General features: G+C 37.1%; 1 protein-coding gene across 4 annotated transcripts in view; it reads right to left on the bottom strand.

The window, feature by feature from the left end:
- The window catches only part of SEL1L2 (SEL1L2 adaptor subunit of SYVN1 ubiquitin ligase), a 98,694-nt gene that overhangs the window by 22,664 nt on the left and 58,486 nt on the right, over nucleotides 1-17,544 (bottom strand). For all 4 annotated transcript variants that reach the window (XM_031674399.2, XM_072943801.1, XM_072943803.1 and 1 more), the window contains 6 exons: nucleotides 9,628-9,681; nucleotides 9,202-9,261; nucleotides 9,032-9,113; nucleotides 7,666-7,820; nucleotides 6,960-7,016; nucleotides 11-79 (listed from right to left, as the gene is read on the bottom strand). In XM_031674399.2, coding sequence (XP_031530259.2) covers nucleotides 11-79; nucleotides 6,960-7,016; nucleotides 7,666-7,820; nucleotides 9,032-9,113; nucleotides 9,202-9,261; nucleotides 9,628-9,681 — 477 coding nt within the window. The remainder of the gene's footprint in view (nucleotides 1-10; nucleotides 80-6,959; nucleotides 7,017-7,665; nucleotides 7,821-9,031; nucleotides 9,114-9,201; nucleotides 9,262-9,627; nucleotides 9,682-17,544) is intronic.

The following is a 17,544-nucleotide window of genomic DNA, read 5'->3' as shown; positions in this document are numbered from 1 at the left end:
AAGCAAGTACCTTTCCTATAAACGCCATGGCATTTGCACTTCCAGCTTTCGCTGCCTTTAAGAAGTAGTATAATGCTTTCTGGAGAGAAAAGGAACAGTATTATTGATAGTCATGAATATATCCCACATAATGGCTTTTTGAACCAAATTTTATTTCATTCAACATGTAGTCAAAACATATGCGTGAAATACCCACTTTGTTCAAGGCACTACTCTGAATGCTAATTCAACCATAAATCTGAAGACTGGGAGATATATAGATATATCTCAGATGTATAATTTGAGAATGCGGGGCTTGCTTCTCACATTTGGAAAGGCGTGATGGGCATCTGACTTTGTGGAGGAGAGAGAAATCCCAGCTGTAGAACTCAGTAGTCTCCTGTTTAGAAGAAGTACACTTGCATGTTGACACATTTGAGAAGACTGTAACTAGCAGCACTGGCTGTACAGTGCCCTGATGTCTACAAGGCAGAGGGAGGAGGACCAGACACTTCTGGCTGCCTGCTGAGACCAGATCTTTCTGCAGAGGTGAACTTCAGACCAGTTCTTTCTAAATCAAATTGAAGGGGGCCACCAAAGCCTCTGGTTCTGTGTCGTAACATCACATGAAATGCTCAGTCTAGAACACATGAGAGCTGACCTGTCTTGCTGCCTCATTCCTTAGACCTCATCCTGACTTTCCACAAGTGCTCCTCAGAGACCACGTGGAGTAGTAAAAAGAAATCAGCCCCAGGAATGAGAAATGCAGACACTCTCCAAAGTGTCTCATCAGGACACTACTCTCTGCTCTTTAGAAAGCCTCGACTACATTGATGTGCAAGGCTCTGCATCTAACCAAAGAGGAGAGAATGTTTAAGGAAGAAATGTAGGCAGTTCTTTTATTTATAAATTTGCTCTAGAAATACTGCCAACCTATTTGAGACCAGCACTCTTGTCACTAAAGTCGGTCCACCTTGTGGACATAAAGTAAATTCACAAGCCACCTGTGCTGGACCTGTCACATCACACATCCACTTAGCCATGCAACTCTTCTGTTCTTTGTTTATCCTTTCAAGAACTTGATTGAAACCTGCTATATATATGAAGAATGTTAGGTATTATAGGTGATTCAGAGATGAAAAAAAACTGTCTCTACGTTTGTTCCCTAACAACACTGCTGAGATAAAGGGGTATATGTAAATAGCAACAAGACAATAAGAGATAGGTGGGATAAGAGGAACACTAAAAAGAATTAGAGGAGTTTAGAATAACAGAAATTGTACCGAGTTCTGTGATGAGTGTTTTGCAAGCTTTTTCTTACCTAATCTTCACAGCAGCACTGGAAGGAAGGTGCTGTTACTATCTGAGCCTACTGAGTGAACCTCAGAGTCATGCAGCTGGTACTGGCATCACGCCAGCAGCCTGAGTCCAACTGCCATGTACTTGGCACTCTGCCTTCACAGTTTAAAGAAGGAGGACTTAAATGATAAAGGTCTCAAGAAAGATGCAGAGAATGCATGGTACAGAGGACATCACAGGCTGAAGGAAAACAAGAACAAAGAGTGGAGATGGGGAAGTCCAAGTTGTGTCCAGGAAATAGTGATTACTTCAGTATGGCTGAAGGAGAACATCCAAAAGCCAAGATTTGCAAAAATGTGATGGAGTCATATTAGAAACAGTCTTGAATACCAGGCTAAGGACTTTGATTCTATTTGGTAAGAATAGAAGCCATTGGAGATTGACGAGCATGAGGGAGCCTTGAAATAAATGCTGTCTAAAATGTCTGGAATAACGTAGGTGTTGACTGGGTAGGAGGAAGTTGCAAGCAATGTACGAGCTACCAATTATACATATATATTTTTTTATTTACATATGTATTGTCATTGAAGCGTAGTCAGTTTACAAGTGCTCATGGAATATTCTCTAGGATAGACCACATACTCAGGCACAAAAGAAGCCTCAGCAAATTTAAGAAAATAGAAATTATTTCAAGCATCTTCTCTGAAAACAAACATATATTGATAAATACATCAAATGTATGATCAGATGTATGATTTACCAGTCACATTTATCAGAGCACATCGATATAAAAAATAACAATATTTCTCATGAATGCCTCTACTGAGCCAAGACCCAAATATACCCTGAGATAACTATAATTCATGCAAGGCACATAACTCCAGGCCTTGGTTTCCTCATTTGTGTTCTCCTCCTCTGTGCTCTTGGGGCACCCTGTCCTTCCCTATCATGGCATGCATCCTTGGATTTAATTGTCTGCTTAATTTTCTGTCTCCCTGGAGATGAATCTTCTGTATTTAGTACAGTGCCTACTGTATATCAGACACTCAGAAAATATTTCTGGGGTGAATGAATAAATTCATTCAATGAAGGGATAAATCTGTCAATCTCTAAAACAAGGGGACTGGATTTTAATCTTTATGGTCCCTTCTAACTCTAGCACTATGATTCTATCAAACCACTTTCAAAGTACAGTTTCAGAATTTGGGCTCAAATATTTGGCAATAGAGAGTTCTAGAAGAAAGTTACACTCTGGGAAAATAGATTTCAACTATTCAAAGAGAATACTCTATTCCCTAGAAGCAAATAAGAATCCTGGAGTTTTCCCCATCCTTCAATAATGATCCCATAAAGACCAAAGGAATTGAGGTTCTAATCCCCTCTTCCACTCTCCTGGCTTATTTGGCATTTCGATTTTCTTTTCTTTCTCTTTACATTAACCTGCCTTTAATGCTGTTGCTTCAATTGTATAAACACTTATTAAATACTGTATGACAGTACCATGCAAGCTATTTATGATGGATATGCATGGGTCAACCTGAGTTCTTGCTCTCAAAGAGTTAAGATCAAGTATCCACCCATCCATCCATTCATCTATCCATCTGCTATGGTCTGCATATTTGTGTTTCCCCCTAGTTCGTATGTCGAAAACCTAATGTTCAAGGTGATAGGAAGTGGAGTCTTTGAGAGGTGACTGGCAGAGCTCTCATGAATGGGATTAGTGCCCTTAAAGAGAGCTAGCTTGCACCTTCTGCTACGTGAGGACACAATGAGAAGCCTGCAAATTGTAAGAGGACCCTCACCCAACCATGCTGGTGCCCTGATCTCAGACTTCCAGCTTCCCAAACTGTGAGAAATAGATTTACATTGTTTGTAAGCCACCCAGTCTATGGTATTTTTGTTACAACAGCTCAAATAGACTAAGACACCATCCATTCATCCACTCATCCTGAAAATATTTACTGAGCACCTACCACCATATTTTACTGATTCTAAGATATGTACCTCCCCTCATCTCCCATTTTAATAAGGGCATTTCTTACTACCAATGGCATCATATAATTTATATTGGCAGTATTTTTTCTTTCTCAGTAGAACATAATGTATCTTATAATCGATGGTATCTTAGATAGGATGAAATACAGTATGTCTCAGGCATTATGCTAAGTGAAGTTTTATTATTTGAATACACATCTTTTTTTTTTTAAAAAAGTAAACATGATTTTCTCATTGCTTCTAAGAAAGTCCCTAGTTTAATCCGTTTGTAACACTTCCTGTAGAATGAAATACCAAGAAAATGCACTGTTCTAAAAACATTTATGAATCCTTCTTTTGTCCCAGACTCACCCTTAAAAGGGATAATATTAACTCTTTTCTTTTTAATGGGTGGCAGGGTGGCCAAAGCAGTTGCCCTTACATATTTGGTATATTCCTCTGCTAGATTTAATTTAATTATGCCTTATCCTCTTTAATAATATGCACCAAACACACAGCTTTCCTAATCCAATTCATTCTGAGCCTGTATATAGTTAGAAATGCAAATGACACTAAAATGTATGTGTACAAATTCAAGATAATGTAATCAAGAATTGCGTATACAATACTCTTCAGTAATTAAGAACTTGGTGTTGGGGGAGGGGGAGATGAAAATGTTGCCTGCAGTAACAACTCCTAAGAGAAATTAATTCAATCAAACAATAAGGTAGGGGGAAGACAAGCTAGTCATTTCCAGGTATTTTCATATTTAATTTGCTGGGCAGTACTGGGCATCATTTATATTTATAAAGAGCCTTACATTAATAATTTTCTTTGGTGGACTGAAACATTAGCATACTGGCTCAAGTGGTGGTTCTCAGGCTAAGGAGAAACGTCTAATTCTTAGGATGTTGTCATTCATTCATTTATTCATTTATTCAATACTTAAATAAGTATTCAATATTAAATACTTACTAAGTACCTAATATGTAGCAGGTACGAATCTGAGTACAGGGTACACAGTAGTGAGCAAGATAGATAGGAATTTACATTCCATTGTGGGGAGACAGTAAACAAGTTAAGATGGGTATAGTTCAGGGAGTGCAAGGGGCTAGAGAAAAATAGACATGGCATGATGACATGGGTGATGGAGTAGCAGAGTTGATGAAGAAAATCCTCTCTGAGGAAGTAAGGCTTGAAGGATGAGAAGCTAGCCATGGGAAGAGCTGCAGTGACAGCCTTTCAGAAATTGGGTTTATCCTTTTATCTTATCTATCTCCTCCTCATCCCCCATGTCATTCCAAGTTGATTTTGGTGCAGCTAAGCTGTGGTCAAGTTGCAAAAATGACCACAATACTTTGCAGTCCTGCCTGTTTAGAGGAGGAATTCATTTTCCTATTCCTTCAATACTGGCTGCCCTGAAGACTTCTTTTGACCAAAAGAATATGGCAGAAGTGATTTGTGAGTTCTGACCCTAAGCCTCAAGAGACTTCTGCAATTGTATTCATAAAACCTTTGACCGCCACATGAAAAGCTTGGGCCAACTGGCTGGAAGAGGAGAGCATGTGGAAAGACTCAGCCATCCTGGCTGTCACGGACGAGGCCATCGTAAATGGGCCAGCCCTGGCCAAAAGTCTAGTTAACTACAGATGTGTGAGCAAGCCCTGCCAAGATTAGCTGAGCTTGACCCAGAGTCACTTAGCTGAGCCCAGTCATCACTACTGACCTGCCAAAATCATGAATGAAATAAGTGATTGTTGTTTTAAGCCACTAGGTTTGGGAGTGGTTTATGATGGCAGCCTAAGCTAACTGATACTTAAGCCAATACTTTGAATGGAGATACTTTGATACTTTGATTGGAGACCCCCCTTCTTCTCTCTATCATGCAAGTTCAAGTTTATCAGGATGAGGAAGGCAGGAAGGATCAGCTTGTGCTTGTCAAACTACTGGGATAGACAGCTCTGGAATTAAACCAGCCTTTTTGAGATGTCTGGACGGGAAGAATGGGGCCCAACCCACCATCAGAAAATTAGAAGCAACCTGAGAGGTTATGTCATTCCTTCTTCTTGCTTTATGGGTGAGGAAACTAGATTTTCATGGCTAGGGTTTTTTTTAATTTGTTTTTTTGTTTTTTGCCCAGGTCAAAAGTAAGTATGGCTTAATGAAGAGAGAACAGGATTCGGATGCAGAAATCCTGAGTTCACATTCTGCTTCTTAACAGTCTCACTACCTGGCTGTGAGATTTGAAACAATGCATTTCATCTCTCCAGCTGCAGGTTCTCATCTGTAAAGCAGAGGTAATAAATGTGAACGAGCTCCCAGGAGAGCCTGGCCGGGCCCCTGGGTGATGCCCAGCTGCCTGGCTGGTGCCATCACAGCCCAGACTCTTCTCCTGCCAGCCTTGCTTGCACCTCATTCTCGCCAGGAGGCAGTCACAGATCCCACTGCCACTCATGGTGGCTGGAGTTGACTGTGGGACTTTATATACTCCACAAAGATTAGTGAAGATTCCGTATAGGTGTGGTCTGGGTGCCTTCACACTCGATCGAAATGTATCTTTATGGAAAGAGGAAATTCTTCTCAGTTATCTCAGTTATGGGTCTCATAGTTAACAGGAGACACTCATGGCAGGCTGAAATCTGATGTTGGGCTAATATTCTGAATACAGAACTTCTCATCTAAGAAGCTACAACCTTAGTTATTATGAAGATTAAAAAAAATCTGAAGACCTTCCACTGAGCTGTCTTGGGATGCATATGCTTATTTCAATTGCTACCCATTTTATCACATTTTATAAAATTAATTTCGACATTTACCTAATGTGTATAGTACCTCATGTAAAACACAAATTATAGTGCCAAAAACAAGTTCATAAAATAACAATATAAAATGAAATGGGAAGTAATAACAGATCACTCTTTTACGTAACTGTTTAGCCATTGGGACTATGTTGAAATAGAGTATGTGTTCCTTTGAGACAGTGAGCACATGGCTCCTACAAAATGACAAGGGCTGCAAAATCATCTTTTAAAAAGAATCCTAGTTACTTCCCCAGATCTGTGGGGATCTAGGGCCTTGAAGCCGCAATCAGGATTGAGACAAGATCTTACCCAGGGGTTTTGGCATCCTTCTGAGGAGGATCTTGTGCAGGTCAAGTTTATTTGCCTTTTTCTCCACCATAAATTTGAATTGTTAATTAATCTTCTAACCTCATGGGGATGAAGTAAGGTTAAGCAAAATGGTTGAAATGAGCTTTGCAAATTTATAAAGGCAATTAGCGATACACCTAGCTATACTGAAGCAGTCTGTCCTCCGATCTAGCCAAACGGGCCGAGGCTGGTCCTCAGGCTCCGCGGCAGGGAACTCCCAGGTGGACTTCCCACAGCTGGCCTCTAGGGGATGGGCGTGTCCTTCTCACCTCACCTCAGTCCAACAGTGAGTCTGGGTGGGAAGAGGGTGGGTTCAGTGGGACCATGGAAACTCACTCGCCTCAGTTGTTCCCTCAGAGGCCTCTGGTGCTTTGTACTTAGAGGCAGCCAATGAACTTAGATCTCCCTCAAAAGCTGGGAAGCAGATCTGACCAGAGGAGCAGCAGTGGGATTTCCCCAGCAGCTCTCCCACCCATCCTCTCCCCTTTCACGGCTCCGTCAGCCTCCCTCACCCCCGTCCTCCTCACCCCACATGACTGAATCGTGAGATTGACTTACAAAGTAATCCTGATCGAGACCTTTCCTCCCAATTAGATGTAATTGTCCAAGAGATACCTAGAAACAATGAGTTTTGAAAATTATTTTAGCAGTAGTATCAATTTAAATAAAGAAAAGAAAAAAAATTACGTGATGATTTTACTACAGTGTGTTGATCTAGTTTTCTGCAGTTGGCATGTCTTAAAAAAGAAGCAAGGAAACATTCCTGACTACATGTCTTACTGGGTAAATGGTTGACGCTGGGCCTATGGCTTCCTCGGGGAAAGCTGGCCTGCTGCTGTTCAGCAACACCTGGGCAAATACACCTAGCAGCCTTAACTCTTGGCTCTCAAAGGTCACACAAATGGTGTCCCATTTCCAGTCCCATTTCCAAAGACAGGATACGTCTACATCCTGGTAAGAGTTCATTCATATTAAAGCCAACATTGGGTAGTAATTTTTCCTATAATTAAAATCTAAGTTTTCAAAAAAAAATTATTTTAGGAATAAATGCAAAAAAAATGCCATTACCATGGCAACTGGCTCTCCCATGGGCTATAAGTAATGGCAAGTGACAGGGAACAAGTGACAGTAGAACAAAGAGGAGGGGGTTCTCTTCCCTTTCCCACTCAGGATGGGGCACTGTTAACCCTTCTAGGACTCAGAAAGAACCAAGCCTTTTGTAATTTGCATGTCCTAAAATTTCAAGCCAGTCTATGTACATTACCTGTATCTGAACATCTCCTCTTTCAGCCAAAAATTTGTAGTATTGGTATATGTCCCAATCCAAAATCTCACTGTTAGAACTCAGATTTTCAGGTCTTTCAGTTAGTCTCACTTTTTCCACTGGAATACCTTCACTTTTTTCCAATTTGTCAGCAACTGTGAGTAGAAACAAGTTGGAGAATAGCCAGCATACATGGGTTGCAAAAGGTAACAGTCAGCTTAGAGAAAATGCTATTAAGCCTACTCTTTTCAAATTGTGCCAAGATCTGGTCTCTTAACAGAAAGAAATATCCTTAAGAAATAGAAATGTGCTAATTTCATTTATTTGGTTCTGAGAAAAGTACAAGACACTCCTTATTCTTTGAAACCCATACAAACATACAACATATATCAGACCTTATTGAAGATATTGGCCAAAAAGGCTCATGAAAGAAGACACATTTTAGAAGGAGGCAAATGACCCCTTTTTCCACTGACTTTTTCCAGGTATATCAAAACTACGGTATAAGAGTAACAACTGCTTTTTTATTACGTCTTGTGGATAGTCTGAAAATAAATATAAATATGCTTGAGGAAACCTAATAAAGTATGCAGCTTGAACTATATATGTAGTTCTCTCCATATATATAGTAATTCTAGTTTCATTAAGCATATAAAACATTTTGTTATATATAACATCTTAAATTAAAAAGTAGTTTTTTCTTCTTTCTTTTCTCAGATCCTGACAATGCCAAAGATGTAAATTTAGATGTTATTCTGATTATAGAATTTAACCAAATGGACTTTACCTTATTCACTTATTGTAAGACTTTTATTTAAAACTCTATTATGTAGTTTATTCAGTGATGTTGTATGAGGAAATGTCATAAACAACGTAGAAAATTCTAGAAGTATATATTAATATCATACCCTTTTTTTTGTGGACAAAGGCTAGGGTAATAGAATAATAGTTGTTTGAATTGTTCTCAAGTGCTATGATAGAGATTGCCAATGTATATACCTTCATTTCTGCAGGAATTTTTAACAAGTCGTCTCATATTCTAAATGTTAGAATTAGGGAAACTGCTTAATGTTTATCAATGTTATACAAAAATTCTCACTTTAAGGAAAGAACATCACAAGATCAAGTAAAACAGAACTGTTTGGAGATGTAGTAACAAAAATAAAAGATGAGGACAGTCATTTAAAACTTTTTAAAAAGTATTAAGAAATCAGAAACTCTATATTGTATTAAAAGAATTGTATTATAAATGAGGTGAAAGTATAGTCTTTAAATACCTTCATAAATATGTTAACTAGTATTGATTTGTTTTTTTAATTACTTGGCAAGTCTGTTTATCTTAAAATAAATTATGTGGATTACTCACTATAATCTGCCACTTTCTTGTAATGATTTAGGGCAACTTCACAATTCTGTAGAACATTGATTCCTGACAAATATCTGTACCCCTAAAACACAGGCATATGTATTCTTAATATTCTGACAATGCTGTATTTATAAACACCTATTAGGGCCAATGAATGTTTAATTACAAACCAAAATCATCTGGGACATCATGCTTCCTCCAGCACTTCCGAAGGTATAATATATCAGTGCCTAAAGTTAAAAACAAGTTATTGGTCATCTAAATTTGAAACTCAAACCCATCAGTGCTTTTTTATTCCTAGTCCAACAATGAGCCTTGAACTCCTCCTAAATAAATTCCAGATTTTACTGTCTTCCTCTGTAGAGATGGCTGCTGGGGGCTTACTAAGCCCTGGAGTCTGTGAAAGGGGGACTGAAGCCTGATAAGGCGGAACATGAAGAAACCAATGACATTAGAACCCCAGACTTCTCTGACTATTGAGCTGGTGCTTTTAACCACCACACTAGGGTGAGCCTTTCAGCTAAACAGCAGACTCTCTATTCGATGTCCTTATTTAAGAAATGAGTTTTGTTCCAGAAAAAATCGAATGACCTTACCTTAGCTTGATTGTATTCCATTCCTATTCCGTAAGAAGACAAAAATCCTAATGCCTAAAGCCCAAAAGAAAAAAAAAAAAACCTCAATAAATCCATTTATTTCACAGCTATTCTTATCTACATTGGTAGGGGATATTTAAATGTCTGCTTTATGATAATCTGTATTGTTAATTTATTTCTTATACCATTACAAAATGCCTTATTATACTTTTGCTAAGGCTGTAAGAATTTGGAAAATGTCGAAATGGTGGGAATTTTGTATAATACATGTGAAAATAGGCTAATACTTACTGAATTGTAGTGTAAATTATAGTACTAAAACATTATAAACCAATACTCTTCATGCACTTGCCTTTCTTGGCAATGAAAAAACTTTTTTATCCAATATTTTTAATTTGAATTTGAATATTTTTCTTCACATTTTATTTTTAAAATGTGATGAATATAAAAAGTTTGAACAGGAAGAACTATATTGGATAAAAACTGAAAGTCTGAACACAGAGCAAAATGGTGGAATAGGAAGCCCCAGACTCCGTTCCTCCAATTTAGCAATAATATACAGTCCAAAAAGCCTTTACGAGAACTCCAGAAACCAGTTAAGAAATCAAGTTCAAAACAAAGAACAGGCCATTGAAGTGGATTAGAAAAGCCATGTTATTTAATCTGCAGCCACTCCGTTTCCAAGCCAGCAAACTTGGTGTAATCAGGAGAAAAAGTCCAATTTGGAGCTTCTCCCCTGGGAAGGAAAGAGAAGAGTGGAAGGGGTCCAATGTTCTAGCTTTTGGTTGTAGTGCCTGAGGGACTGGTTTCTGTCTTGTCTGACAGGGTGCTAATGGGGAACCAACAAACTTTGGATTCCCCAGGGGCTGCTGAGAACCGAAGAGCTCAGTAGATTGTTCCAGCACCAGAGAACGTGTAGCACACTGCAGATGGCAGCCAGCACAACTTGGCACAATCAGGAGGCAGAGCCCAGCTCATGGCTTCAACTTTGGAAAGGAAAGAGAAAAATGGAACGGGGATTCTGGCTTTTGAAGAGAGGCTGCTCAAAGATCTGGCTTCTATCTCATCTGACTTGGAGCACGGACAGAGCTGTACCCTAAGTACAAAAAAGAACTTAGAAGCTTGTTGCAACACCAGAAAACCCGCAGTACCACAGACAGACACCAGAGAGAGCAAGAGATTACAAACTTCCGAAAAAGAAACCAGCAAACTACTCTAATTAGGAAATTACAAACCCAAGCCCAGAGAAGATACAACTTCGGAAAATATTTGAGAGGCCTCCAGAATCTCTAGCCATGTTTATTGTGAAGGCCTTCCTCTGTACAAATCCAGTCCACAAAGACTGGGAGAGGTGGCTGTTTCTCCAAACGCATAAATCACAGCGAAAATATAACAAAGTGATGAAGAAACAGGGAAATATGGCCCAATCAAAGAAATAAAATAAATCTTAAAAATTACTCTAAAGAAGTGGAGATATATAAATTACCAAACAATTCAAAATAATCATCTTAAGCTCAAAGTGCTACAAGAGAACACAAATAAACAACAAAACAAAATCAGGAAAGTGGTGCCTGAACAAAATGAGAATATCAACAAAGAGAAACTATTAAAAAAGACCTTACAGAAATTCTGGAGCTGAAGAATACAATAACAGAACTTAAAATTTCACTAGAGGGTTTCAACAATAGACTTGATCAAGCAGAAAAAAGAATCAGTGAACTTGAATAAGGTCATTTGATATGACAGTCAGAGGAACAAAAAGAAAAAAGAATAAAGAAAAATAAAGGAGGCCTAAAGGACTTAAGTGGCACCAACAAACTGAACAATATGCACATTATGAGTGTCGCAGGAAAAGTGAGAGAAAAAGGGGTAGAGAGCTTATTTTAAGAAATATTGACTGAAAACTTCCCAAACCTAAGGAAGAAAATGGGTGTCCAAATTCAAGTCCAAAGAACTCTAACCAGGATGAACTCAAAGAGGCCCACATCAAGACATATTATAATTAAATTCTCAAAACTCAAAGACATAGAGAGAACGTTGAATGCAGCAAGAGAAACAAGACTTGTCAACAAGAGAGTTCCCATAAGATTATGAACAGATCTCTCAGCAGAAATATGGTAAGCCAGAAGGGCACAGGAAGATATATTCAAAACGCTGAAAGGAAAAAGCTGTCAACCAAGAATACCATATCTGGCAAAACTGACCTTCAAAAATGAAAGAGTAATAAAGAACTTACCAGATAAACCAAGGCTGAGGGAGTTCATCACCACTAAATCTGCCTTACAAGGACTTCTAAAGGGAATCCTTCACGTTAATGTGAAAGGATGTTATCCAGCAACACAAAAGCACACAAAAATATAAAGCTCTCTGGTAATAATACATATGCAGACAAACAGGATCTTGTAATACTGTACTGGTGGTATAAATCATTTTTAATTCTGGTATAGAATTTAAGAGATAAAAGCATAAAAGATAACTATAGCTCAAAAAACTATGTTAATGGATACAAAATATAAAAAGTATGATTTGTGTCATTGACAACATAAAGTGGGAGGAGAGCAGAGTGCATGTGATTGAAGTTGAGTTGATAGCAGTTTAAAATAGATTGTAATAACACGTTTTATGTAATCCCATGGTAACTACAAGGAAAATACCTATAGAAGATGCACACAAAAAAATGAGAAGGGAATTAAAACATGCCACTACAAGAAAATAAATGAAAGACAAAGGAAGGCATCAAGAGAGGGATAGAATAACAAAGTAAGCATAAGACAAATAGAAAATAACGAACAAAATGGAATAACAAAGTAAGTATAAGACAAATAGAAAATAACGAACAAAATGGCAAAAGTGAGAGTCTTTCCTTGTCAGTAATTACTATAAATGTAGATGAATTAAACTTCCTCAATTAATAAACACAGAGTGGCTGAATGGATAAAAAACAAGATCCAACTTTATGCTGTGTAGGGAAGACTCACTTTAAATATAAAGTTACAGATGGGCTGAAAGTGAAAGAATGGAAAAAGATATTCTATGCAAATAATAACTAAAAAAGAGGGATGATCACATTTATGTCAGGCAAAATAGACTTTAAGTCAAAAACTGTCACAAGTGGCAAAGGACATTATATAATGATAAAAGGGGCAATTCACCAGGAAGATATAACCATTATAAATATTTATGCATCTAGTCCATAAAGACTGGGAGAGGTGGCTGTTTCTCCAAATGCATAAATCACAACAAACAAATAACAAAGTGATGAAGAAACATGGAAATATGGCCCAAAGGAATAAAATAAATCTTTAAAATTACCCTAAAGAAATGGAGATATATAAATTACCAAATAATTCAAAATAATCATCTTAAGCTCAAAGTGCTACAAGAGAACACATATAAACAACTAAACAAAATCAGGAAAGCAGAGCACCCAAATATATGAAGCAAACATTTACAGAATTGAAAGGAGAAATAGACAGTGACACAATAATAGTAAGAAATTTTAATTTCTCACTTTCGATAATGAATAGAACAACCAGACAGAAGATCAGTAAAGAAACAGAGGAGTTGAACAATACTATGGACTAATTAGAGCTAGCAGACATATATCAAACATTCTCCTCAACTACAGCAGAATACAAGTTCTTCTCAAGAGCACATAGAAAATTCTCCTGGACAGATCATATGTTAGGTCACAAAACAAATATCAAGTATCTTTTTGGAGTATGTGGAATGAAACCTGAAATCAATAGCTGGAAAATCCACAAATATGCAGAAATTAAGCAACACACTCTTGAATAACAAATGGGTCAAAGAAGAATCACAAGAAAAACTAGAAAATATCTTGAGACAAATGAAAACCAAAATACAACATAACAAAACTTATGCAATACAGCAAAAGCAGTACTAAGAGAAAGTTTATAGAGATAAAAACCTACTTTTATAAAAAGATCTCAAATTGACAACTCAACTCTACACTGCAAGGAACTATAAAAAGTAGAATGAACTAGACCCAAAGTTAGTAAAAAGGAAGGAAATAATAAAGACTAAAGAAAAACTAAACAGGGAATAAAAAACAGTAGGAAAAAATCAATAAAACTACGAGTAAGTTTTTTCAAAGATGAATAAAATTAACAAATGCTTAGACTTAGGAAAAAAAGGCCCAAAATACAAAAATCAGAGGAGACAGAGGAGACAGACGTTACAATTGATGCCACAGAGATAAAAATGATTATAAGAGAGTACTATAAGCAATTATACACCAGAAATTGGATAATCTGGAAGAAATGAATAGAGAAACACAGAATTTATGAAGACTGAATCATAAAGAAATAGAAAATCTAAACAAATCTGTGACTAGAAAGATTAAATCACTAGTCAAAATCTTCTACAAAGAACAGCCCAGGAACTGATGGCTTCACAGGAAAATTTTACCAAATATTTAAAGAATACCACCAATCCTCTTCAACCTCTTCCAAAAAACTGAAGAGTAGAGAACACTTTCAAACTTTTTTTTTATGAGGCCATCATTACCCTGATACTAAAGCCAGACAAAGACACCACAAGAATAGGAAACGACAGACCAATATCTCTGATATATACCGATAAAAAAATCTTCAACAAAATACTAGCAAACAGAATTTAAGAGCACATTAAATGGATTGCACATCATGATCAAATGGCATTTATTCCTAGACTGCAAGGATGATTCAACATAGGAAACTGATGAAAATATGTACAGTTGGGCCTCTGTATCTGACGGGTTCCACATCCACAGATTCAGTCACTGCAGTTCAAAACCATTTTTAAAAGTCCAGAAATTTCCTAAAAGCAAACTTAAATTTACTGTTTGCTGGCAACTATTTACATAAAATTTACTTTGTATTTAGTATTGTAAGTAATCTAGAGATGATTTAAAGTATACAGGAGGATGTGCATAGGTTATATGCAAACATTACACCATTCTACATAAGGGACTTGAGCATCTGTGGATTTTTGTATCTGTAGGGGGTCCTGGAATGAATCCCCCATGAATACCACCAGACTACTGTACCACACTGATAGAATAAAAGGGAAAAAATGATCATTTCAATTAATGCAGAAAGATAATTTGACAAAATTCAACATATTTTTATAATAAAAACACACAATACAATTATAACTTACATTTTAAACATATATAACATATAGTTAATGGTGTCTTATAATGGATAAAATATGGGATTATCACCCTAACACATTTTTCAGATTTCTTAGCCTAGCTACCCTGTAAAATAGAGCTTGATTAATACAAATTTTTCTCAGTGAACTTATGCAGCTTGACAAACAGTACTGCTTCACTTTATGGGGTTTTCACAACAAACATTTTGAAAATATGATGGAGAATCTTACACATCAAACTCGCCAGCACTATGTGTGATTTGCAGAATTTGATAGTCTCCAGACCCTGTGGTTCCTTTCTTGTCCTCTTTAGTCACTCAAAATCATTGACAAGTTGGCAGTGACATCACTTATAAGTTCTCTCAGTACACAGGGATGGAACTGAATGGGGGCAAGAGCTCTGAGCTCACTGAAGATAGATGTAAAATTGCTGAACTCTGTTTCAGGTGCTTCTGAGAAAAGTGCAATCTTCCCTTACGATTCTGAATGTCAGTGTCTTTGTTCCAGTTACTATGGCTGTGTAACAAATTACCCAGAAACTTGGTGGCTTAAAATGACCATTTATTATGCTTAAGGATTCAGTGTGTCAAGAATTTGGCCAAAGCAGAGTGGGGATGGCTTTTCTCTGAACCACGATATAGGGGCCTTACTTGGAAGACTCAAAGGCTGGGGCTGCCATGTTCTGAATTCTTGTTCATTCACATGTCTGGCAGCTAATGCTGGCTGTTGGTTGAGACCTTAGCAGAGGCTAATGACCAGAACACCAACATGTGACCTCTCCTATTATGAGCCTCTTCAAAACATGCTAGCTTGGTTCCAAGAGTGACCATCCTGAGAGAAAGAAAACCAGGCAGAGCTGTATCATTTTTATGACTTATCCTGCAAAATGGTGTAGCATTATTTCTAGCAAACTCTATTGTTTGAAGTAGTCACAAGCCCCCTGCATACAAGGAGAGGGAAAATAGACCACTTTTTGATGATGTTGACTAGGGATATGAAATAGCATGTGGACTAGAAATATTGCCACGGCTATTTTGGGGGTGGGGGGGAACGCCATATTGCTCAACAAAAGCCACAAGGGTGTGGAGACAGCTCGCTTCTCTTAGTTATTAATACCAAGGTCTAATACCTATTTCATCTATTTTTCTTTTTATTATAGAATATTTAAAACATGTAAATGTAAATAGAGTAATATAAAAAACACATATGGTCTATCACCCAATTTCATTATCCATTATTAATTTGGCCAGTCTTGCTGCACTTATACCCAAAGCCATTTTCCCTAACCATACAGTTTATTTTGAAGTAAATATTTCATCAATGAATACATATACGACAATATATATTTCATCTATAAATATTTCAGTATGTGCCTCTAAAAGAAAACACCTTTTAAAAGCAAAACGATAGTACCATTATTTACCTAAAGCCATTAATAGTAATTTGTTAATATCATTAATCCGTATTTATATCTGCCCAATTGCCTTATAAATTTCTTTATTTTTCTTTTCATTTTTTTTATAGTTTCTTTGAATTGGGATCCAAATATGGCCAATACATTTGCAATTGGGTGGCAAGTATCAAATCTTTTTTAATCTGTAAGTTTCTTACCCACCTCTTTTCTCCTTGTAATTTGTTGTTGTCATTCTTGAAGAAACCAGTCATTCCTCCTGTAGAGTCACACTTAGTCTGCACTTTGCTGATCACAGTACTATATTTTTATAAGCTGGTAGATTTAGAGGCTTGATCAAACTTAGGCAGAATTTGTTTGGCAAGACTATCTTATGGAAAGACTTATGTATTTCCATCAGGAGGTACGTAATTTCTTGTCTCTACTTTGTGACTTTAGCAGCCACTGATGACCATTGCCCAGGGTTGATTTATTAGGGTTGACAAAAAGATATCATTCTAATTCTATCATTTCTTCCTCATTTATTAGCTGGAGTAATTTTTTAAAGAAAAATTTTCCTTTGTCTCCTGTATTCTTAGGTATAGTTTGTGAAGAATGGTCAAGATAAATGCTTGAGCCTTTCCCTTTATCAGTTTTTAAAACGAGGAGATTGGTTCTCTAACATCCTCCAGGGTGATTAAAGAGTGTTGTTTCCACGTATCATCATGAACTAATGGATATAGGTACATTTGAGGTATTTCAGACTATTGTGGTCATTATTCACCTTGGTACTCAATTGTTCCATCTTTAGTCAGTGGTGCTTATTTGAGTTGTCTTGGTCCTTTGGTTACGGCCATCGTATTTTCTGACAGCTTCCTTGCTATCAGGTAGGATAAGATGTTTCAACATCACCTGGTACATTTCTTGCCCCACACATGGACTTGGACATTTTCCAAAGATGCTGGTTCCTTTTTAGTGGGAGAGAACTTCCGGTTTTTACTGTAAATGTAATTCCTTTTATGGAGGGGGGTTAATACCTAAATTTAACTTTTTATATATTTGTTATCAAACTAAGAGATGCATATGTATTAAAATTAAAATTCTAATACTTCTGAGGGCTTAAAATATAAACATCAGTACCCTGCTCCTTTCTAGGCTACTCCCTGTTCTCTCCATAGATACCCGCTTTTAATTATTTTAGCTGTTTTCTTCTGATGATTGCCACCATTATGACTCCTGATAAGCTGCTACTACTTGGTATTAATTCACATACTTCACACGTTAGCTACAGATTTGCTATATGACAGTCGGCAGTTTGTCATCTATATCACTTTCTTGTTTTTTCCTCCTCACTCTTCTTCTCAATAGAG

This window comes from Vicugna pacos, chromosome 19 (genome assembly GCF_048564905.1).
Source record: "Vicugna pacos chromosome 19, VicPac4, whole genome shotgun sequence".
NCBI classification, from domain to species: Eukaryota; Metazoa; Chordata; class Mammalia; order Artiodactyla; family Camelidae; genus Vicugna; species Vicugna pacos.
The sequence above is the reverse complement of the archived record's forward strand: the minus strand, read 5'-3'. Positions and strand labels throughout refer to the sequence as shown.